This window comes from Nematostella vectensis, chromosome 14 (genome assembly GCF_932526225.1).
Source record: "Nematostella vectensis chromosome 14, jaNemVect1.1, whole genome shotgun sequence".
Taxonomy (NCBI): Eukaryota; Metazoa; Cnidaria; class Anthozoa; order Actiniaria; family Edwardsiidae; genus Nematostella; species Nematostella vectensis.
The window spans coordinates 1,614,085-1,639,732 of record NC_064047.1 but is presented as its reverse complement, the minus strand read 5'-3'; the positions used below and the strand labels follow the sequence as shown (position 1 = coordinate 1,639,732).

Sequence of the window (25,648 nt, the reverse complement as noted above, 5' to 3'; positions counted from 1 at the left end):
TGAGTGCGGATATTGAGTCGCACGTATAATGTTGCGGGTATAAATGTGCGGGTATAAGATCGCGAGTGAGGGCATGAAGTAAAGGGTGCGGGTAAACGTCACACATGGAGGTATAAACTAGCGGCTGGGGTTGTAAAGTAGTGAGTGCAGGTTTTTAGTATCGATTGTGGTATGATGTCGCGGGTATAAAGTCGTGGATGCGGGTGATAAGTCTCGGCTGCGGCTATAAAGTCGGAGATGTTGTAACAGATGCAGGTTTTAAGTCGCGTGTGCAGTTGTGGGTATAAAGTTGTAGGAGGATTATCAAGTCGTGGGCGCGGCTATGAAGTCGTGGGCGCGGGTACAAAGTCGCGGGCGCGGGTATAAAGTCCCGGTGGCGGGAATGAAGTCGTGGCCGGGGGCATAAAGTCGTGGGCGCTGTTTTGAAAACGCGGGCGCTGGTATGAATTCGCGGATGCGGGAATAAAATCGTGGGCGCCGTTATGAAGTCTCGGGAGCTGGTATGAAGTCGCGGGCGCCGGTATGAAGCCGCGGGCGCTGGTGTGAAGTCGCGGGTGCGGGTATAAAGTCGCGGGCGCCGGTATGAGGCCGCGGGCGCTGGTATTAAGTCGCGGACGAAGGTATGAATAAGAATGAGGGTCTGATGTCGCGGGTCCAGGTAGGAAAAAGGAAGGGTACGATAATAGTGTCTAGAGTGCGTTTTCGCATCTTTTTGTACATTTGCAGTGTGGATGATAACCTAACGAAACACAAATATAGTCACACAATTCAGATTTCTTGCGTATATTTTTCAATCGATAAACATATTTACAGAAAATACCCCACTGGAACCTTTTTACGACAGACTAATTCACAGATAAATTATTCAACGAGATAAAGATAGTATGGAGGTAACGTTGTAAACTAAAATTCATAATTTTTTTTTAAGTTTGAATGTGTAAGTCGAGTGTAAACCACGAGTGGAACCACGTTATAAGTTTTATTTTTTCCCAGAAATTTATAATAATCATTGATGATTGGTGATGAATTATCTCTTGATTTGTTGGAATACTAGCTATTTATGTCAGGAGGTTCTCATCGGAAAATTACTACCGCGAAATCTTTAACGCATGAATCTGGGCCAACAAATATTTCAATAAATTGCATTTATTCCGCGTTTAAAAAAAATTCACGTTTACAGTTTTGACTACGGAGATCACCGCGTCGCTGGTATACCTGATGCAATATAAACCAATCTGCCATCGTAAATTTTTTGGGGTACTCGTAAGAGCCTCAAGTTGCCCTAATTATTAAACGATAATTCCCTTTTGAAGCAGTAAACGAACCAAAGAAAAACATGTTTCCTCGGTAAAACCGAAGAAGCTGTACGTGGAAACATGCTTTTTAAAGCTATTCAAAATGCGTCTTGATAAAGCGAGGGAAACTCGGCACTAACTCCATCCTCGCAGCTGTGGACCATGGGACGCTAGCTGATCACTAAAATTCTCATCAGTAAAATGTTTAACTTAAATCACCAAACACTGGTATTCGAATCTGACAAATTTTTGTTCTTTATTGATTTCTTCATGCCCCAAAGGCCCCCCCTAAAGTTGTCTTGTAAGACAAAAAATATCAATGCTTGGTGAATCACATTAAGTATTCTGGCGAAAGATCTGGACAACTTGGATGTTATAATTATTTTTTTGATTTGAATATACAGAACTTTTTACACGAAAGTATATATATATATAACATATTCCATCGAATGAATGCTTCACATAACCAAGGACCGTGTTTTTTAAGCGAAAATAGCTTTTTTGTTGACTAGAAAAAGGCGATGAGGGGTGGGGAAGAGGGGTGCACTCGCCCCTTACCCTCCCCTCCCCCCCCCACCATGCCCTTCGCTACTCGCATGTACATGTGGGATTGTATAGGAGATCAAAATGCCACAAGTCCGGGTTTGTATTTTATACCCGTACGTAAATAACATCTAGTTAAAAAAACTGTTTTGATTGATGAATTTGTATAATAACACTTCCCAGAATTTCTTCTAGTGGCTTAGAGACCAAAATAATTATCAATTAATTCGCATAAATATGGCTGGCTCATACCCTGATAGACAGTAATCAGATTGTCAGCCTGGACGAACAAAGAAATAAGTTCAGATGCGGGGGATATGTCACTCTCGAGAGTGTGTCATGCCTTTTCAGCGTCCAAATTCAATCGAAAATATCCATGGCCGTAGCAGGGGGTGGGGCACTGAGCCCCTTCCCCCCCAATATTTTCAAACATTATTTAAAGGAAAGACCAGTAAGGGCGTGGCTGTATTGTGCCCCCCCCCCCAAAAAAAAAAAATACGTGGCCTGCTACGATTTTAATGTCACAATAGCTCAGCTGATAGAATTGATGATAAGCACAATGACAAAACGGCGGCTTATAGAGATACACTATGGCACTATCTCTTTAATAAAAGAATCCCCTGCCCAACACCAAGCCCAATGTTCGTCCAAGGCTGACAAATCGAATACCGAACAGACTTCTTAGTCCCGATTTAAATTAGAAGGTATATTCATGAAGGAGTCTATTCTACTGAGTGGTATGCCAGGTAAATGGCCAGGGAGCTTCATGGGGTATGGTTTACCAGTAAACGGATTCCTGGGGATGGGGCAGGTCGGGTTACACTGGATGTATAAACAGTGGTCCACTTGGTGTGTGGACCAGTGATGCTGGTTTTCAGGGCCGCGTTTTCCATGGCCGTGTTTTCCATGGCCGTGTTTTCCATGGCCATCTTCATGTCCATCTGTATGGTACCAGCTCGTTAATATATCGTTCAGGGACGCGCCCTTGAGACGGATATTCAGCCAGCTGCTGTGGGTGAGAATGGTGTGCGAGATGCAGGCCGGTGAGAACACGTGTCTGAAAGAAAAGCGTGAGAGACTTGGTAAGAATTGGTGATCACTTAAAAGTGCCCTTGTCAATCACACCTTTGTTATTTAACATTGAAAGACACATGATGTGCTCGAAATAACCATATAAAAGCAAAGTTTTTCCAAATCAGCCGATGGAAATTAATGCATTTCCACACTCGGTACTTTGCTAGGATGACAAAATGGCAGAGGCTTTTTAAATAATGGGGCTCCCTGTGGTAAGCAAGGTTAGTCCGTTTTTTCTTCACTATGGGGTCCCTGTGGTATCCACTTTGGACTCCATGAATTCCCATAAAACGCTGCATGAGAGACGGTAGTTATGTGCTACCTGTGGTGGTCACCTGTTTACTTCCGGTAGATTATGTAACAATCCCCGATGATTTTTTTAACAGAAAACGTGAAAATTTTCAAAATTGTTTAAGCAGTGTGACTATTAAAGGTTTCTTTGAGGATGTAATTGACATTTTATACCGGATGGCCTGTTAAATAGCGCGGATTTTAATGGATTTTTTTTTCTCTTGTCAGTTGAGGTTTTCGTCTGCCCTCCGGAAGTAAACTGGTGACAATGCGGCTTTAACCAGCGTTTGTTGAGAGAGCATAGGTGTCATTCGGTGCACTCTTCACTTACCGAACCCTTGCCCTTTTTAGAGATTCTCGAATCTTCCTGCCAATTTTGAAGATAGTCTTGATTTGTTTCAGGTCGATCGTTTGAATACCACGTGGTTGAATTGAACCATCGAGGGCGAGCTGAGCTTCGTCGTACAACCATTGGAAGATAAATAGCGGAGCTAAAAGGACACGTCGACGAGTTAGTATCGTCGATTCATTGCCATATAGCCATTGGAAAAGGAGAGCAAATGCGACAGGTCGCCAGACACTAAAGGACGGCTGCGCAGTAGACTACTGCTAGTTCCGACTACGTCTAACAATACGCCATTCCAGCTATAAGCATGCACGCGTATTACATTCGAAACCTACCTCAACTACCAGAATGCAGCGCGCGCCTTTTTAAGCTTGCACCAAACGAAGCGCGCACTGCATGACGGTAGTTGAGGTAGGTTTCCATGTCGAGTGCGCGATCATGCTTATGGTAGCTGGAATGGCCTATTCATATAGCACTGGCGTATCCATTGTTTCTACAGGGTCCCCAAGGCCTGTGTTGACTGCCGCTTAGGACAAATATCGTTTGCGCTTCAAAAATGTGGTTGTATCGAGCCCAAGGGATGACCTCTTGATCCGCCACAACGAAGCTAAAATACACGGCGCTAATGGTACTTACCTCTGATCGTTGGGTAGACAGTTTCGCCAAAGTAGCACATCCAGGGTTGGAGTAGGTTCTCTTTTGTGCAATTCTCAGGGACTATTCCTCTCCAGTACCTGGAATAACATACGTCATTCATAAATCGTGCCGAGGTTTTGCAACTAGCCAATGGAAACCGTACCGGGTTTTTACAATGTTTTTATTAGTTAAGCCATGCCAAACTGTCCCGAGCTTTTGCAATATTTTGATCCCTAAAGCCTAGCCAAAAAAAATCGTATCGGGCTTTTGCAATGTTTAATTGATAAGACGAGCCAATGAAAACCGTGCTGCGTACTTGCAATGTTACACAGGAAAACGGTGACGGAGAAAGAGACGTGTAGACATGAAAAAGCTCAGGCGATTGTGCAAAAATAACATCAACTCAAGCGCAATAGAGAGAAGCTATTACATAATGCTATTGCCCTAATTAAGGAGCTTTTATATCATCCTATTGTCCTTATAAGGACTTCTAATAACTGCTACTGCCCTAATAAGGATTTTCTTATATCATGCTAATGTCCTAATAAGGAGTTTTTATATAATGCCATTGCCCTAATAAGGATTTTATATCATGCTAATGTCCTAATAAGGAGTTTTTATAAAATGCCATTGCCCTAATAAGGATTCCTTATATCATGCTATTGTCCTAATAAGGAGTTTTTATATAATGCCATTGCCCTAATAAGGATTCCTTATATCATGCTAATGTCCTAATAAGGAGTTTTTATAAAATGCCATTGCCCTAATAAGGATTCCTTATATCATGCTAATGTCCTAATAAGGAGTTTTTATAAAATGCCATTGCCCTAATAAGAATTTCTAATATCATGCTATTGTCCTAATAAGGAGTTTTTATAAAATGCCATTGCCCTAATAAGGATTTCTTATATCATGCTATTGTCCTAATAAGGAGTTTTTATAAAATGCCATTGCCCTAATAAGGATTTCTTATATCATGCTATTGTCCTAATAAGGAGTTTTTATATAATGCCATTGCCCTAATAAGGATTTCTTATATCATGCTATTGTCCTAATAAGGAGTTTTTATATAATGCCATTGCCCTAATAAGGATTTCTTATATCATGCTATTGTCCTAATAAGGAGTTTTTATATAATGCCATTGCCCTAATAAGGATTTCTTATATCATGCTAATGTCCTAATAAGGAGTTTTAATATAATGCCATTGCGCTAATAAGGATTTCTTATATCATGCTATTGTCCTAATAAGGAGTTTTTATATAATGCCATTGCCCTAATAAGGATTTCTTATATCATGCTATTGTCCTAATAAGGAGTTTTTATAAAATGCCATTGCCCTAATAAGGATTCCTTATATCATGCTAGTGTCCTAATAAGGAGTTTTTATATAATGCCATTGCCCTAATAAGGATTTCTTATATCATGCTATTGTCCTAATAAGGAGTTTTTATAAAATGCCATTGCCCTAATAAGGATTTCTTATATCAAGCTATTGTCCTAATAAGGAGTTTTTATAAAATGCCATTGCCCTAATAAGGATTTCTTACATCATTCCTTCCTTGATGGTCTTGACTGGGCCACACTCCTTTATCCCAGGGGGACATGACGACTCAAAAGGCCTGTCACTCAAGTACCACCCGGAGTCCGCAAGTCCGCGCACCTCCACCGCGGAGCCCATGGCGTGAAGCTTGGTGGAAATCCGGTCCAAGTTCAGAATAACACCGATCCCACCAGCACTAGACGAGAAAAGAAATAGTTAGATATCATTGTCATCATAATCATTATTATTAAGGGCCTATGGTACTATCTTTTGAGTCCGTTGCTATGGGAAATTTGTTTGTATTTAAAAGCTTTCCATGGTCGAGTGACCCAGAGCAGAAAAACTTGTCCGAGAAGCTACTGTTCAAATTTAACATCATATTTTTTGCAGAAATATTTTATTATCACTATTCTTTAATACTCCACGCATCTGATTTGCGAAATTTTGCTAAGGATGGTAAGATCAATGGTTTGAGTGAAAAAAAATCCACTATTGTTCTAAAATGTTCTCGCGCGGAAATGGCCGCAATCTTGTTTTTTCGCCATCTATTTTTATTCTGTCAAACATATAAAAATTGCATTTTTTTCTACAAAATGTCGAAAGTTTATTTTAATCTCTTGAGAAAAAAAAACAAAAAACAAAGTTAAAACTGGAGTTTCGAAGAAAATAAAATAAAAAAAAGACTCGGCCGGGGATTCAACCTGGAGCGCTTGCTTACGAGTCAAAGGTGCCATCTATTGGGCTACGGAATCAAGTTGGAGGCCACACGGCGAGTTTAGTCTATTTAATCGGATTTAGCGCTTTTTCCTTTCGTAGCCAACGGTGTTTCGTAGCAACGAGATAGTACCCTTAAAATCATCATCATTATCATGGTCACCATCACCACCACCACAATTATCATTATCATCACTATTCTACTGCCTCCAGAATCATTTCATTAACATCATCGGCACTGAAGTACGACGGGTACGGTCATCGTTGCCACAACTATAACACAACTATAGTCGATAGACTTTATAGAAACGTACCTACTGCCAGCCAATAGCAAATGCTTTGCTTTGTACAAACCACGTGGTAGCAAGTCTTCTATCACTTTTTCGAGGATGCGCGCGCCAAGGAACGAAAACTTTTCTGAAAAAGAAATTGGTCGCTTGTTTTGCCATTCCAAGGTAAAGTAGTACACTGTCTTATTCAAGATTCAAATCCCAGTTTGAGAAGGGCAATTCCTCGTTCTCAATGAATGAAGTTCTTGTTCTCAATGATTTCATCTCGTTTAGTCAGCTGAGAAAACATTGCTGAAATCGCAAAAATGGGTTTGCTCAATTATTTATAAAATTTAACCCATTTTTGCTGCGCAGCCATGCACTTTATCCCGAGTTTTTGGCATCTTTCGATCTAACAATATAGCTATTTGTGAAAAGAATCGAGCAAATTGCTGAATATTCGCAATTTACTGAAAGAGCTAGTTTCGAAAATAAAATTTATAATAAAAGCTTATAACAAAATATTTTAATAGAAATTCATCAACAACTCACCCCCAGTCTCGTGACGGGAGGCATTCCCACTCCACGCATCGCTTGAACAGTATGGAATAAGCCTGGAGACGAAACAAGAAATTTCATTTTAGTGATAAGATTACATAAATCACCAAAAACAGGTAATCAATATTTGGGTTCGTTTATTTAAATGCGCAATATTGTCAGGAAAAAGCACGTGACCAGTAAGCAACATGCACGTGATCAGTTGAGAACATGCACGTGATCAGTTTAGGACATGCACGTGATCATCTTGTTGCATACACGTAAAGCTAATAGCATGTACGTGATCATCCTGTTGCATACACGTGAACAGCTAGCTTGCACTTACACATGATTGGCATTCCACCAGTTTGGGTTTTCCTCGGGTTGCGGTGATAGCATACCGCTACCTGTGAAATACAGAAGAGTTTTACGCGAAAGAACACTTAACAAGTTCATTGATAATAGAACACGTAATAAGATCATTGATGGTTGAATTGGCTCTCACTTACCTCGCTTGGTCTTACTCCAGTTTTTTGAAGTCATCAGATAACGCATTTGCGAATTTGCTCTAATATTACATGACATCTGGTTGTAGCAAAACCAGCCACCTAAGTAACATGCGCACAAAAGTAAGAATATACATATCAATGTTACTCCCTCCCCTCTCAACTTGTCGCGCATCGTTGTTGCGTTTCGAGTTGTGCATTGATATTGCAAAAATGTTTTTTTGTTGCGTGACGGGGTTGTGGTGCGAGGTGACTTGCAACAACTCGCAACGCAACAAAAATGTGCGAAAAGTTAAGGGATCTTGTGCCTCCCATGCCTTTAGCATCAGCGTGTAACAAAATTGTTTTGACATTAAAACTATATCTTTTTATTATATAGCAGGACCTCTTTGCAATATGATTCTTTCAAGTAGTAACCAAAAATAGCGAAAAATGTATGCTAAGTCATTACGCGCAGTAAAAAACAGGAAGGCGTATAATGTATTTACTGGTGCACGCGCGTGAGACGTTCAGGAAATAGTGGGAATAGGAGTTTGGAAGGGAGGGGCAGAGGGGGGGGGGGGGGGGAATACTCCTTTCCCGCTCTCACGCGACAAATATAAATCAAGATAGCGGCCATGACTCAATACACATAAGTATGATCCAAGATAATCCCAAGTGACGCCCGCTAGCAGGCTACTGCTTGGCGTATTCGGGAATGTTATACTGGTGGTTCCATTTTGACGATAGTGTACGTGCTGTCGGATAAGTGGGTTGGTCAAGTTATCCCTCAGCTATGACGTAATAGTTAAGCCCAGACCGGAAAAGACTTTTTGTTTTAGATTTGTATATTTGGATGCTTCTATACAAAATAACCTATAACTAAAACAAATATATTAAAAAAAAACCCACATTTACTGTCTAAAGCAGTGTTTCTTAGCCTGGACGCTTAAAACGTGTTTGGCCCCATTATGTATTTCGTCTTCAGAAACTAGTCTTTGAGTTCAAATGGTACACTTAATTCGGGGCCGCTGTCATAATTCTAAAATTATAGCCTTCGCTACTGAGATTCGAGTTATTAAAATGTGCTGGCGCTAAATGTGAAAAATGATCGCACGTTCTCAACAAAGCGTCAATTCTATTACCCTAATCGATTATCCCACTCTTGTCAGTCCTATTTTTTTTTTCTGAAGAATCTTAATCTAGAAATAGTGCTTCTCCACTCGTGCTATTACCAGGCTTATGACGTTGTACGAAAGCATCTGTTTTTGAAATTACAAAACATGCAATAGAGAAAAAAAATTAAAATAAATATGTAAAAACTATAACATCAATTAACAAAGCAAGTAGCCACGTTTATTCTTTTTATTGAATAGACTAATAGTTATTGACATAATCTAAGTCACTTTCTCAAAGGTTGTGCATTGCTCTCTCAAAAGGTCTGTATTGCTCTCTGAAAAGCTTATTTTGACATGGATATATATCACTTTAGTCAACAGCCTATTTGTTTAAGAGACACTTGGATTCGGTGATCCCGCGTGCGATTATACCGCTAATCTTGTTACATGCCGTCCGTTTACGAAGTATCATCATTCAATGACAGATTGCAAAACTATCACCGACTTTTTTGTCCTGAAAACCGCTCCAATTATGAAGACTATTACCGGCGCAAATATCAATGGTTTTTCCATGTGTTTTCAGTATTAATAGCACAATTTATAACAACTTATTTTATGGTGGCTAAGCGAGAAGTAGGTCTTTATCGATTTAATGAAATATTTTTTTCTGGAAACTTCAAAAGATTGTTAGATCAATGTATATTTAGGCGCATTTTCAAAATTAAAGTGCGGGAATATTTCCTTTGAGTCAGATAACGTTAAATTCCTCAATGTTCAGTGCGATCGGTATCAACTACAATTTGTGCAAGTAATCGTAATCGGAAAGTTTCGAGGTTACTTTAAAAAGAAAACAACAACAATTAAGAAGATTAATTCTTATTTGCGAATATCCTAGTATCCTATAGCTTGAAGAAAGGTGTACATATGATCAATATTTTTAACAACAAAAAACTAATCCCCTCAAATCCAGGTACTCTCCACTTTAATTGCTTATGCTAATCAAAGCGCAAATGCACAATTGGTTTAGCGATTTTTTTTATCTCCAATTGGAATCATGAGTTACGAAACGTTTGAACTGGAACTTTCTGTAGATTGCGCACGGGATTTAAAGAAGGTTAAATATTCGTGAGGGCGTAAGATATTCTGTTCTCTACAGGACTCTATATCTCTCCCCCGTGATGTGAAACGCCGCTGAGCTCTAGTCCGCAAATAACAAGGGCGGATTATGTGGCACTGTACGCGGGGCTTTTCTATTATTCTGTTTATTGTAGTTGCACGCTGCGTCAAATTGCGTAAACAACTTTTTTGTTGGTGTGTTGTTATCGCGCGGTGCTACATACCTTCCAGGTAGACCAGCCAGCGCTTGCTTTTAGGAGATTCTTTTAAGTAGTAACTAAAAACAGAGAAAAATGTATGCTAAGTCATATTACGCGCAGCAGAAAAAAAAAAAAAAAAACTGGGATCGTGACCCTTGACATTTTGATTCCCGCGATGTTTCAAAACATTGCAAAACATAAAGTTCAAGTGGCGCGCTTGAAGGCTTCAGTGAAAAACAGACGGAATTCCCATAGCACCTTTAACATTTGTCATTTGTATCACCGCAAGGGAAACCCCAAATGTCTTTGTACCGACTCCTGATATTAAAAACACATTAAACAACGCAAAACGCAAAAATGTATTTTGCGCAAACGAACAAAGGTCGCTTGTTATGGCCTCTAGCTTTAATAACACTGCAGTTTGGGTAATATGGAGTGTTTAGTAAGCTCTTGGAGAGTGTTTAGGACGGTCACATGTTTGGGTAATTGCCGACGGGGTATAGAACGCGGCGAGATCTCATGGACACGTCGCGTGGCACGAGTCATCAAGTCCATTGATAAGCGCACATGAGCCAAGTGCCGAGACAAAAAAACGCGCATCGGCCACGAGAATGCCCTCTGTACGCACGCTAGACTTGCAGGTTTAACCAGGGCGTAAAGAGAAAGGAAAATAAAGCACCACGATTGTTATTGAACACACAATAATACTAGGTATAAGGATAGAAGAAACGATCAATAATCCGTACACGAAAATAATTCAGGGTAGAATTGCGCGTAACATGGACAGGTAAATAAAGGATGATCTAAATATACATCATGTGGGAGAATACTCCAAAAGGCTGGGACAATATATCAGCACAGAAAAAAAAACAAGGAGGCCATACTCGTACAAGCAATGGAAGTCTCTGATTATACGTAGTGATATGCGATTGCACTGCAATGCCAAAATTCCCTGACATTTCTAAACAAACGCAAAGAAAGAATGCGAACTTCTTAGGGTGCAAGTGGGAATTAAACCCACGCCTCCAAGATTCATGGCCCGATTAGCATTTTTACTACACATTTTTCCTTACCCTGCTGGCGAACCATCGTTACAGGTTGTATTTACGTCTGTAAGATAGTGCAGTTTCAAGTCGAAAGCAGACAAGGAAGGCAGGTCGCCCTCGCAAGCCTGTAGCTGTTGAGCCATGTAGCGCAGCTGGGCTTGTAGATCCATAACACTCTCCTCAGCGCACTTGGAGAATGATATACACAGCACTAGTAACGCTAAAAGGCTCCACAAAGTATCCTGCGATAGCAGAAAAGAGATTATGTTTTCACACACAGAAAACTATATCTAAAGCTACATAAGAATTTATATCAATATTAAAGGTAAACTCAAGTTTAATTGACGGAATTAAAACAACACACACTGCAGTAAAACGCCAGCGATAAGAACTTTAGTATTCGCAACTGGGGCTTGATGCCTGAATAGATGTATTTGTCTAACAATATCTAATGGGTTAATAGCAGGTTCTGGATAGCTAACTTACCATTCTTAAAAAGGCTCTTCAGCCTTGATCGAAGAATAAAGTAGTTGTCGCGGGAAGTGCTCTGCCAATTTTGCGGTTCACGTCTTGTTATCACTGTTACACGCGAGTTGTGCCGGTCTGACGAGTCGTCGGGGCTCAGTGATTCACCGTCCTTTGGGCGCTTTCGAGTTTTGTGCGTGGTTTAGCAACGTGATTGGTTAACTACCGCTCCAAGTCGGCATACGCAAAGGCCACCTGTGATTGTTTAATGTTAGTAACACCGAAGAGTAAGCCGCCCAGCCAGGCGCTGAGTCAATTAGTATTGATTCAATTAGACGGATTGCTCCCTTCGCCATACGCCACTCCAGTGTTGATACAAGCTCGGTTTATGTGTTTGGTTAACGACTAATAGGTAATTAGCGCGCCGCAGCATCTGAACATGGAAAGTAGGAAGCGTCGGAGTGCCCGTTCATGAAGATGCTGGATTTAAACGGTAACTGCTATACCAAGGATAAGCACGTGTTGTGCCCGTAATTACATTACTCCTCAGAAACGTGTCGTCTTGGAGAGGCAATGGCGGTCGATCAAAGACGGGTTTTAGTAATGACATGGGGATCAAAGGCGGGTAGGCCGCAGTGTGGAGGTGTGACTCAACTGCTAGCGTATATTGACAAATACAGCCAAGAGATGTGCGAAATGTCGTCACACCACGTGGGCAGGGGCGATACGGGACCCTTAGGAAATTCCACATTCCTGGGAAATTAAAAGGGTTTCATGCGTTGTGTGTAGGATGGTGGTGGTTCGTTTCTGATACAAAAGCCTGGAAATAGAAGTAACAGATGTACTAGGGGGATTCACGTGGATTAGATACGCGTTTATGCGCGATACAAACGTTCCAAACGCAATTCGCCTACGCCTGCTCCTACGCCTAATGCAATTATTATCTGGATTTCAGAATAAATTTCTCTTCCTGTGTTTTCCTCGCATCTGAAGTGGACTCGTAAGTAGCGTACGGAGCTATCCTATTTGCTCCAATTTGCCATTTTGGCATCCCAGCAAAATACGTAGCGAAGGCAAGCAACCCAGGCCCGTACCCAGGGTTTTTCTTGGGGGGGGAGGGGGCGAAATCCGAAAAAGTGGACCTTATTTTTTTGGAGGGGAAAGGGAAGAGGGAGGGAGTTCTCTGATAAAAATCTAAACACTTCCTAAAGAACAAAAAGGGATTTTTAATGTATGCCTTTGCAGTGTCTCTACAGGACGTTTATTGTCGAATTTGGCTACATACCAGAGTGATCTTGGTTATTCTATTGAGAACTAAAAGTGGACTTTCGGCCCGTTGTGGGGGATGGGGGGGGGGGGGGGGGGATGCGTTCGCACTCCCTGCACCCCCCACCCTGGGTACGGGCCTGAGAAAAAGCTGGTCTAAACACGGGACGTCAAGAGGTTGTCTCCAATCGAGCGACATATGGTGGAAATACTAAACTTCTTTGACGGTCAACTGTGTGAACCATAAGGCTGTCTTATCGAGATATAACTCAGGTTTGGTTTCTAACATACTTCTCAAAATACAGTTATATGCATCTGTTGGCAATACCAAACAAACATATTCAAGCCTAGAACGAAACCATCCTGATTCAAAAGCTTACAAAACAGCTAAACTACCACTGTCTGTGTCCCCGTGTTCAGAGTAGCGTTTTATGGTATCATATACGAATGATTTCCCATATTGATGGGAAATTACTCTCCAGTGCATATCTTCGCTAAATGCTTTCATGTTTTGAGCGCATGGATTATGTCGAGAGAAAAGTTTAGCAATATACTCCATGTAGTGTGATGTAAGGAACTCGATGGATAGATTGTCTGAAATTTGAGAATGGTTATGCCAGGTTATGACATCCACGAAGTACTAGCCTTGTCGAATGGTTATGTCGAATGACGAGAATTGGAAACCAGTTTCAGTTTATTGTTTTGTCACTTAATACATTTTTTTAAATAAAGATAATTATAATAATTTACATAGTGTGAACAAGGAGGACCGGGATTCCGCATACATTTGAAAATAGGTGTAAGTAAAAAAAAATATTGAAAGTTACTTTGTTTGAAGAAAATAAATGTCTGAGGGACGGGAGGTATTGTCTATGGTGCCTTCGCCTTCCTGCCTTTGCTGCCGCGACAAATCGCGTGAAGTACTGTAAGATCTATGTAGTGACCTACCATGTGAAGTACCACTAAATCAGTTATAAGCCATCTATCCAGCCATCATCCACCCCCCCCCCCCCCATTTTTAAATCCTGGATCCGCCCCTGGTTAAGTTCCAATTTTTGATAGACTGTCTATAAATATTGTTCAAACGGAATACAATACACCAAGAACTGGTATTCGATTGTATTTTATTTTATTTTATTCTTCAGGTTTACGACATTATGGGCCTTTTGCATTGATTCGTATTGTTCAAACGGGTTATGGTTGTGGTCGCGTGTTAGCCAAAACTACATACCCACTTTTAGCAAAATTGATTCTTTAATTGCCGTGACCGTTTAAAGTGCCCCTAGCATTTAATAGCCTGTAACTAAGATCGCGTGCTAAGCCAAGTTACATACTCACTTTTACATAAAATAAATAGGTAACAGTCACTACACGGCACCAACTATTAAAATTATAAACACGAAAGAAAATCGGAACGAAGTTTTATATATGCCATTTTATACATGCACTTCGTATATATATGCCATATTGGGTAAACAATTACCCCCACTATTTGGTGTTTAAGAAAATGGCTTGAATTTTTATATATCTTGAAGCTTAGCACTTGTAATTACATAAAATGTGACAATCACAGCTCCCGAGATCTAAAGTTCCAATGCAATTTTCTCACTCCAGCAGCGCCGATGTCATCTAGCCTTTTCAGAAAACACTGTTGAATGTATTTGCCTAGGCTAGCATTCAATAATTCCGACCCCCGCAGATTTAAATGTTTTTTTTGCCTAACTCCTATTTAGGAGGTATATTTACAAAATCTGAAGAAAAAATATCAGAAAAAATATCAGATCTATTTCTCACAAAAATGCTCATGGTAGAAAGAGAAGTTAGAAAAGAGGGGTCTATTTTTATATACATGTGTTAACATACTTCCGAAAAAGTTTTGGTTATTTCAACTAAAGATGCAGAATCTATTCACGCCACCATTTTATTCTCCCGCTAAATGCACAGTCACACAACGCATCTATTTCCATCGGCTAATTCAAGCAAGTCTTAAACACTTTTTTAACCACATTTCATTTATAAAGTACCAGACTTCAATCGTGGAAGCCAGTAAACCGTAATAATAAACATATAAATCAATTATAAACAATTACAAAGTCTCTCAAAGGACATTTTTAATCTAAGTTGAACTAACAATTAACAGAATTTGCTGAGAGTGGACGTGGCGGCGGGGGGGGGGGGGGGTTTCCTTTTCACTGATCTCTTGGACAAAATTCTGTGTTGAAAAAGTTATTTTCGATAATTTTGAATTCGACTCATTTATCTTTTGAATGAGGAGCTGAAAGGGGCGGAAACAGGGGAGGTGGTTTGGGTGGATATCCATTTCCCTGTTTACACCTATTTTCCAATCTATGCGGAATCTCATGTTTCCAATTCTGTCATTTAACATAATCATTCGACAAGGCTAGTACTTCGTGGATGTCATAACCAATAGATGTCATAACCAATTTTAGAAGATCTCTCAAACGAGCTCCTAACATAACTTTACATGAAGTATAATACTAAACTGTTTTCCCGACATGATCCAGGCGCTCAAAACATGGAAGCGTTTAGCAAAGATATGCCCCGGAGAGTACTTTCCCATCAATATTTACAAGACTCATCTGTTGTAGAGCACTCTTAATTGGGAAATCATTCGTATATGATACCAGAAACAGGCCCGTACCCAGGATTTTTCTTGGAGGGTGCGAAATCCGAAAAAGTGGACCTAATTTTTCCTGAAGGGGCGAGAGAAGAGGGAGGGAGTTTTCTGATAAAAATATAACTACCTCCGAAAGAACAAAAAGGGATTTTTTATGCCTTTGCAGTGTCTCTACGGGACGTTTATTGTCGAATTCGGTTACATACCAGAGTGATCTTGCTTATGATTTTGAGTGTTGTCTACAAACTACAAATAGCACGTCTATTGAGAACTAAAACTGGACTTTCGGCCGTTGTGGGGGTGGGGGGGGGGGGGGGTGGTCGTTTGCACTCCCTGCACTCTCTGCACCCCCCCCCCCCCTGGGTACGGGCCTGTATCCACGTGTATCTGCTTCCTTGGGATCGCGAGACATTCTTTTTTATAAGAACGTCTAATTTTCAGTTAAGGCTGGGCCGTTTTTATTTTAGGAGCATTTGAAGGCTGAATATGTTCTTAACGATGTTCTTAACATACAGTTAATTATAATAAAAGGCAATACACAATGAATTATTAGGAAGAATACACAAATAATCAAAAGCAATATACTGTATATAAGGTTCTTATGCGCACAATTTGATTCTGCATTTTAGAACGCATCAGGACAAAAAAAGCAATATTTGGCTGCTATCTAAGCCTCGGCATGTTCTTAAAATTTGATTAAATCTTAGGCTGGACGTTCTTATAAAAAGTTCTTATAATAAAGAGTGCATTGTGATATTTTCAGTTTGATTTGGTCAATTAAGCGTATTTTTTATCGATAGTTATCTCGTGATTTCTTCATATAGTATTTGTCTTTATCTATGAATAAAACAATAACAAAGGTGTGGCTGACAATGACTCTTTAAGCAAAAGAATCTCTCTCCACCGCTATTTACCATTTATTTTTTTAGTGATGTAATCAATCAGCTCTTGGAATATCCTCCCCCATTTTTTCTCTTTTCCTTCGTGTGACCAACGAGACGTTGGTTTATAATATCAGTGCAACTAGGGCGAGACATACAGAAGAGGCTATCTTTTCTTATATGTGGCGGCTGTTTTGGTCTAAGTTCTTTTTATTTGTGGAAGAACAATTTCAAACATTTGTAAAGCATGGGCTTAACTGACTTCAATCAACCACTCCTTCCTTTTAGCTTACATGTTAAAAATTCAGCGGTCTATTTACAAGAAAATTTGAAAATAATTATCAAAGAATAAAGTCTGATACGTTATTCAAAAATAATTTCTCAAAAATAGAAGTATTTAATAAGAAAAAAGTATCCCAGTTACTCGCTTTTATTACCCGGTAGAGAAAGATGATTTGAGCAACTCGCTCGAACGTGTTGTTTACAACGTGAAATGGCGGCGTGATCGACCTTCTACAAAGGCAGACATACATCCCCTGGTCTTGTGTTGTTAATATACTGTTAAACAGCCAAATATAGCAGACGTTATGTTATATTTAGAACACTAAGCTAATTAGAAATAAATAAAATCTTTCAAGGGCGTAAACTCATGCGGAAAATCCGCTTATAGAAGACGTAAACAAATCCTATTTTCAACAGAGTTAATACATATTTTGCCTTTGTAAAGGAAGTGTTCTCTACGAAATGTGTAAATATAGGTAGAGTATAGAAAATCCAAAGTAAAATAAAAATATAAAAAGAGAAATAAGAAAAAAAAAGACGCACCAACACACCAAAATGTTCAATTCTTAAAATGTTGTTGTCTCGCGGCTTTTTTACGCTATTTCGTGGGAGTTGTTCCATACTAATATCCTGCTGAAAAAAATGGACAGGGTACATTAACGAACTTATAAATACGTTTACGTTTAAAGCAGGATAAACAGGAAAAAAATGAGCAGAGAAGAAACTAAGAAGAAAATAGGGGCATGGGAGAAAGAGAAAAAAAAAATAACAATAACAATAACAATAACAATAACAATAACAATAACAATAGCAATAGCAATAGCAATAGCAATAGCAATGACAATGACAATGACAATGACAATGACAATAACAATAACAATAACAATAACAATAACAATAACAATAACAATAACAATAACAATAGCAATAGCAAATAACAATAACAATAACAATAGCAATAGCAATAGCAATAGCAATAGCAATAACAACAACAATAATAATAATAATAATAATAATAATAATAATAATAATAATAATAATAATAATAATAATAATAATAATAATAATAATAATAATAATAATTATAGTAATAACATGCACACTCACGAAAAAAATGTTCTGCACAAACTCAACCACGAACCACAACCTGAACCCCCCCCCCCTTCAAATTTGTAGCTGATCTGTTCTTGTCACGCGGGTATAGATTCCTTAGACTTTAAGTGTCGAGGGGGGAATGTGGGTCAATCATCATAGAAATTTCCGCTTATTCGTCCGTGTCATATTTGTAGCCGTTGAGACACGACACGGAAGCATTTAGGGCTCAACCTTGGGAAGTTTCAATTGACTGAAGTGTGCTTCGTCGTATGCTTAGACCAGGTGAAGAAAGACTTAGACCAGCTTTTAGTGGAAGACGGAAACAGCTTCAAAACAGGCTTTTGAAGAATGTAAACCAAGAGGTTTTGTATCGGCTTGCACGATTATCGTAAAAATTTTGACAGTTGTTATTTAAGAAGAAAAAAGGAATAGATTAAAAGAATTTTAAAGGTTCCTATAAAAGAGCTTCCCCGTAGTCTTAAGACCCCTGCATCTATATCATTTGAGCAATGAATCATTGTAACAGACGAACCATTAGATGATTAAGGGGGCCCTTGAACAATTGTTTCTACGCACGCTACACCTACTTCAAATAACGATGCACCCGAGTATCCATGTGTCGTAACCCGCGATGGTTCAAGGTTAGCGTATAAACGGCTGAAACCTCGTATCTGAAAGCCTTGTGAATGTTCGAAAGAACATAAACAAGAATTCTACAGCTTTTGAAACCTGGGTTTGTATTGTATTTATTTCATACCCATGAAGCGCTGCGGGTTACGATACACAGATTCTTCCATTGCAACCTTATTTGAAATAGATGTATTTCTATATAAAATTCTTACCAAACATAAAAATATACGTTTCCACTGCAGAAATGCTCTTTCCCCCTTCCTCAAATGAAAATTAGTTTGTTTCACTAGCGAGGATTAAGTACGTTTCATCCTCTCAAACTTGCCTCCCACGAGTTCCTCCCACACAACACCAAATACACGCTGGTATGCCCGCTGTGGTTTGCAGGGGTGTCCCTGGGCCGTTTCATGCCCGCCACACAAAGTTTGCTCATTTACAGTTATTCGGTATACACCTATTTCAAATATGGTTTCCCAGAGAATCCACTGTCGTAAACTCACAGTGCATCATTGGCATCAAATAAATAAGCAAATAAGCTTAAATTTAAACAAAACCAGCTTTGGAAAGCTGTAACTTCTTGTTTATGTTGCTTCAAATTCTCATATGGCTTTTAGAAGATCTAGACAATTATAATGCTGACCACGAAGAAAATTGCGGGTTACGACTGCACATGAATTCTAGAGTGCAACCTTTATTGAAAATAGAGGAGATTGTCCTAAAATCTTGTTGAGTCCAGGTTCTGAGTTCTAAAACCGGGTTTTCATGTATTATTCGAATGGTTGTTGTACTCAGAAGCTCCAACGTTGCTGGAGAATCGCACGCACTACCGACTCCTACAAAGCTTCAACTACAATTGGCTATTTCAAGCTATGAGGTACTTTCGATTATATATAGTTGCTCAGTTATCAGACTATATCGTGGATGGTTACTTTGAAGTTTTTCTTTTTTTTTAAATAAACCGTATTTCCAAATGTAAACAATAAAAAAATAGTGCCCTATCAACATTCTTTAATATTGATCCCCAGAATTGCACCCTCTCTCTGCTTCCTTTCAAAATTTAGATTAGCATTAATGTAGAGGGTAGTTCCACTAATTAATCCAAATTAAATTCCCCCTCAAATTATTGCCGAAAACTGACGTAGAAGGTGTTCTAGGAAGTTCCACTTCTACTAAAAGGTTTACTTTTGTGTTATTCTTAGCCCCTCCCAGTCAAATTATAATCGAAAAAGTGACGCAAAGGAATTTAAATTATGTCTGTTAATTCTGAGTTTCACATATGGCGTCGTTCTTGTTTCGTAACACACAGATGTGCTAGGAATTTGCAACTGTTTTTAATGATAAGCAAAAGGCATTTCATAAACCAGTTTCACCCCCTTACAGAAGGCCAATCACGCCGCCATTTTATGCTCCCGTTCAATGGCGAGTCAAACAAAGCACCATTTCCATCGGCTAATTCAAGCAAGTAACCAAGATATTTTCAATCAAATATTGTCAATAGCATATCAGACTTCATTCGTTGATTGTTATTTTGAAGTTTCCTTGCGAATAAAGCGCTGTAATTTCAATGATAAACAATACAAAATAGTAGGAGTTCGACGGGCATTCTTTAACCCACGCACTACATAAAAAAATCTGTTTTATCTTAGTATGCTGGAATATACGGTCGTTCATTTAATTTTTTGCAGAACTTTAACCGGCGAAACTTATTTTCAGAGCATAACTTATTCTGCAAAGTTTATAAAATAAAAACTCAAAACAAAGCGGAAAAAATATTGGCACGGCTTTCGCCATATGGGCCGTCGTGTAGGGTATTAGCCAACGGCAAGGAACCCCGATCACGTACGACAATTTATGAGACCACAGGTTTTGTTACTTTAGGCGAATTGTATTATATTCGCTGTTTATCACGTAGTATCATTAGTGAGACCACCGGTTTCGTTGCTTTGGGCGAATTCTAGCTCACAAGATGTCGAAGTTTGATTATGTTGAACGCCATGTTCACGGCCAGGGGTCGCCGGCCGATGGACTCTCTCTGTTTCTATTTTAGCGCTTGCATTGCCGATTAGCGTCTTAGATTTCTGTAGATTAGTAGATTTCTGTTTGAGGTAGAAACACTCTATCGAGGCCGGTCTTTGTTTCGTGTGAACTGTCTAACTACCTCTGTGAAAACCAACGCTTATCTACCGTTTAAATGCGCTTCGCCTACACATAACGGTTTTGTTATGTAGTCTTTTATAAACTTGAGGTGATAATTACAATGGCTCCTTTTCAATAGACCCCCTCTTTTCCGACACATCCGCGGTAGTTAAAAAACAAAACAAATTGCTACTTCTTGATTAAACTATTTTCCCTACTTGACAGCTTGCATTAATCGTTAGGACCATATTCATTGAATTATGAAATATTTATTGAAGCCATGTCAACGAAGTGCGTCATGTATAATTGTCAAAATGGGACTATGTTTTTCGGTTTTTCGGTCAATGCCCCAAAAACACAATCTTTCTTTTGCCAGAACCATTAACCAGACTAACTTAATTGACCTCAGCCTTTATGTTTATAATTTAAAGACACAGACCCACAAAAACTGTTTTGTGGAAGAACGAGGAAGTTACAGTAAATAAGAAACAAATTCAAATTGCTAATTTTTGATCAGCCTATTCACCAACTTTACAGCTTGCATTTATCTTGAAGACCTTATTGCTTATTGACCATATTGCCATATCACATAATGTATATATAACTGCTATAAAGCACATATGGCACTATAGTTTTCTTTATTAAATTAATCATGCCCCGAAAACTCTTTTCTTTCAAGGGCTAATGTTTTAAAGGCATTCACCCCTGTTTATGACAGTTTTGATCGATCTCAGCTTTGAAGTCGATGATTTTAAGACAATGAGCTATAATGACAGCTATTTTGTGTAACTTTGGTCAAGAAAATGAGAAACGTTATGAAGAACTAGGTAATATGAAAGTATCGTTTTGGCTAACTCAATATAGTGAATTTAACAAAGAAACACAATTGTTAATTCATAATCCTTTTTTAGATATGGTATTTGTAGAGGTAACTATTAAAGAAGTGGGGCAGCTGTAATAATTACTCCCTGTGCATTTTGCTGTGTGCCCAAAAACATGCTTTTACTCTTCTGAAAGGCTGTTTTAATTTCTAGTCCTCAACACCAATAGAAATCGTGGCATAACTTCAGGCAATTAAAGAATAGTATATGGCTTACCTCGAAATAATATGGTTAAACTCCTTCCGTCATTTCAAGATAGTAGATCGCGTAGTTTTGAATTCATTTATACACGTCTTATTTTGTCTACTATGCTTCCACAGATCTTAATGCTAAGTCATTATAAGCCGTCCAGTTTAAGACTTGGTTACTGGAATCTGTCAAAGTAAATAGAGTGATGGCGCTACTATACTTTTTTTTTCGATGACGGTCATTATTTACGATGTTTCTAGCATGTATTAACTTTTTTTTACAACTTTTATTTTTTCTATAATAACAACAACAAAAAAATATTGCTGTAACGCAGGTCCTGATACTCCTTTCATTATTAATCATTCCTTTTTATTTGAAACACGAATTTTGCGTCATAAAGCTACTTGTTTAATAAAGATATTGCTTGTTTTCTTATTTCCTAGGGAAGCTAACATGACTTCTCTAGGAAGCGAACTTCAGGATGCTCAAGCAAGATCAGGATGGGGCGGCGAAAGGCGGTGTGGGATATTCAGAGTTCCATGTTTAAAGACAAAAAAAGTATTTGCTCTTTTTTGGTTCTATTGAAGGAAAAACGGTTCTTGTTCTTTTTTGTATCTATATATTGAAGAAAAAGCAGTATATCTGTTCTTTTTTTGGATCTACAACACACGCGGTTCATCTCTACTTTAACTTATGCATTCTTTAACCTTTTAGTTATCAATACCACACTCAAACACCCATTAGCGCACATTTTTTTTCTCGAGGCCATACATGTGTGAGTAAATCAATCACTATGCGGCAATATAAATATGTATTTAAATATATATTGTTCCTTGAAACTATTACATTCAGGAACTTAATCCCCCGCCTTGCACTTTGTTTGTTTGTGTGCGGCAAATTTACGATAACCCTGAAATGTAGTAAATGATTTGCAGTATCCTTTTGTTGTTATTTCAATAGAAAAGCTTAATAGTACGAGAGTATCTTTTGTTGTTGAATAGCAGTCGTTATCTCAGAATGGGTGATAGTGGACCTCAAGGGAATAAGGTTGCTTGGCAACACTAGTTCAGATCGCGTCTCCCTTAAAATCTTGAGAACACTCATTAAAAAAAAGGATAAAAAATGCGTAGCTAGGGGTTGACCCAGAAACACTTGACTTTACCGCTCTGTATAAAACAATTGCACATACTGATATCACAGCATCTTATTCATGATTCAAACGAATTCGCTTCATCAGCGATAACCAGCGGTCTGGCCTTCTCCTAATGTCTTTATGACAGGATCAACGTTTTTTCCAAGTGTTTGCCCTTTTTTGGATCTATTGAAGAAAAAACAGTCTTTGTTCTTTTTTCTATCTATATATAGAAGGACAACCTAATCTAACCTTTATCTAAAACACACGCGGTTCATCTCTACTTTAACTTATGCATTCTTAAACCTTTTAGTTATAACCTTACTCAAACACCGATTAGCGCACATTTTTTTCTCGAGGCCATACATATGCGCGAGTAAATCAATGTAGTAAATGTCGTAATTCATTTGCGGTATCCTTTTGTTGTTATTTCAATGGAAAAGTTTAATAGCTCGAGAGTATCTTTTGTTGTTGAATAACAGTCGTTATCTCAGAATGGGTGAGGGTGGACCTCAAGGGAATAAGGTTGCTTGGCAAAACTAGTTCAGATCGCGTCTCACTTAATATCTTGAGAACACTCATTAAAAAAAGAACGGATAAAAAATGCGTAGCTAGGGTTTGACCCAGAAACACTTGACTTTACCGCTATGTATAAAAAACCTGCACATACTGAGATAACAGCATCTTATTCATGATTCAAACGAATTCGCTTCATCAGCGATAACCAGCGGTCTGGCAGGCCCTTTTCCTAATGTCTTTACGACATTCCGGGTAGTTTTATATATTTTTTTTATATACCCAATTTATAACGGCCTTGTCATGCCCCCGCTGTTTAGTGTCCAGGTTGGACCGTGGACTCATATATAACCACTTTTTCAAGTAAAGATAATATATAAAAAGATAATAAATTTAAGGAACTGCCAAAATGCGGAGCTCCAAACGTTCAAATCTCCGCTTTTTTTTCGCTTAACAATTTAAGAAATATAAATATTTCTGTTTTTGACGATATCAACGATTTTACAGATCACGAGACCAACTTGTTATACCCCCTTCCCTTCATCCTTGACATATACATGACGTATAACAAGTTTAGTTGTCATACGATGTTTCGGTGTCAGGGTAGTTTTAATTTTAGTGACGTCATCGATGACGTCACGTGACCATCTCATTTCACCCCACTTTAAACAAACATGACAAGACCCTTTCTGACCCTCCAGGATCATTACAGTGCATGCTGCTATTTGCCCGGTGTTCGCAGACGAAAAAGTCCTCGTACTAAACAAAAAAAAAAAAAAAAACGGTTTCGAATGTTTGAAAGCTGCGATATCGCACTGCGAAAAAAAAATACACAAAAAATCGCAAGTGTAAACCGGCCTTAGCTATAGAACACAGTTGTTTATATTGTAGAATAAATTGAATCCCCCAGTAAATTTAGAATAGTGGAATTAATTTGCTAGTGAAATATACATCCATTTCCGATATCTTTTGCCGTAGGATGGTCACGCAAATCAGGTCGCACAAGTCGGGTCACGCATGTCGGGTCACGCATGTCGGGTCACACATGTCGGGTCACACATGTCGGGTCACGCAAATCGGGTCTCGCAAGTCGGGTCTCGCATGCATTTGCGGTATAGTGCTTATAGAAATGGGATATCGGTCTTTAGCCACCGCATGTACTATTTCACTCTGGTGCCAACACCGTTGGGATATCGGTCTTTAGCTACCCGCATGTACTACTTCACTCTGGTGCCAACATTGATGGGATATCGGTCTTTAGCCACCCGCAGTTACTATCTCACTTTAGTGCCAACACAGATTGGATAACTGTCTTTAGCTACCCGTAGCTACTACTTCAATGTAGTGCCAGTACAGACAGGATGCCGATCAGTCACTGTCTCACTCTAGTGCCAACACAGATGGGGTATCGGTCTATAGATACTATTTCAAAGTAGTATCGATATAGGCGGATTATCGTGTACCTCCCGCTCACAAACAACGCAATACGTATGGTTTTCTTTTCTCAAAACGCTGTATAATACCCTCCTCGTTTGCTTTAACCGTACTGCAACAGACTAACAGATGGAGCCACGGATTTTTCTATTGTTCTATGGCTTGCACGCTTGGCTCTTACGCCATGAAACAATAGGAATTTTCTCGGGTCCATAACTTCCCGTCCTCGGTATTTAACCCTAACTAACGTGCGCGCAATGGTCACTCCTCCTTCGGGTGCGCGCACATGAAGCACGTATTCGTAGGCAACTAGACACTCGAACCCTTGAGAAAAACTCCGACGATATCACCCTCATCACGACCGCCAAGTGGAGATAGAAAACAGGAAGTCATAAGACAAACAACATTCCCAGACAACGCCTATTCTTGACCTTTTTAGCCAAATGCATTTAACAATGCCACATACTAAGAGGGATGGTCGAGATTTCCATCCGTTTCATCTCTATTTCTCCCATCTGTTCAAACGAGTTAAGTCATACAAACTCTCTTTTACACTCATCGTAAGGCTGATGGGATAAAGCTAGCTCGTGAGGCTTCGGTAAAAGGTTCACTCAATATTATGATACTATTGTATGCTTTAATGCATCTGATAATGCCCCGAATAGAATAGAGAGGGGAAGGGTGTGTGAACGTAGTAAAGACCAATGAAAGAAGGGAGGTGTGCGGGGGGGGGGGGGGGGGGGGGGGTGGTAGCTGATAAAGAAATATCTTCAAGTAATATCTTATAAATAAATTCATTTATTATAAAATCTTTCTCACTTCATAAGCCCATTTATCCTTGATAAGCCCATTTATCCTTACATTTTTAGCCATGTAAGCCTGAGCCATTTT

The 25,648-nt window shown here is 39.1% G+C and overlaps 1 protein-coding gene across 1 annotated transcript; it reads right to left on the bottom strand.

The window, feature by feature from the left end:
- Window positions 1–767: 767 nt before the first annotated feature.
- LOC5518836 (palmitoleoyl-protein carboxylesterase NOTUM) lies at window positions 768–21,897 on the bottom strand. The gene is made up of 12 exons (XM_032363593.2): window positions 21,703–21,897; window positions 11,699–11,932; window positions 11,240–11,454; window positions 10,191–10,243; window positions 7,757–7,855; window positions 7,594–7,654; window positions 7,263–7,324; window positions 6,756–6,858; window positions 5,735–5,923; window positions 4,186–4,283; window positions 3,535–3,694; window positions 768–2,895 (listed from the first exon to the last, which is right to left on the bottom strand). Exons 2-12 carry the CDS (start codon window positions 11,699–11,701, stop codon window positions 2,520–2,522), a joined length of 1,419 nt encoding a protein of 472 aa, XP_032219484.2. The 5' UTR covers window positions 11,702–11,932; window positions 21,703–21,897; the 3' UTR covers window positions 768–2,519.
- Window positions 21,898–25,648: the final 3,751 nt, after the last annotated feature.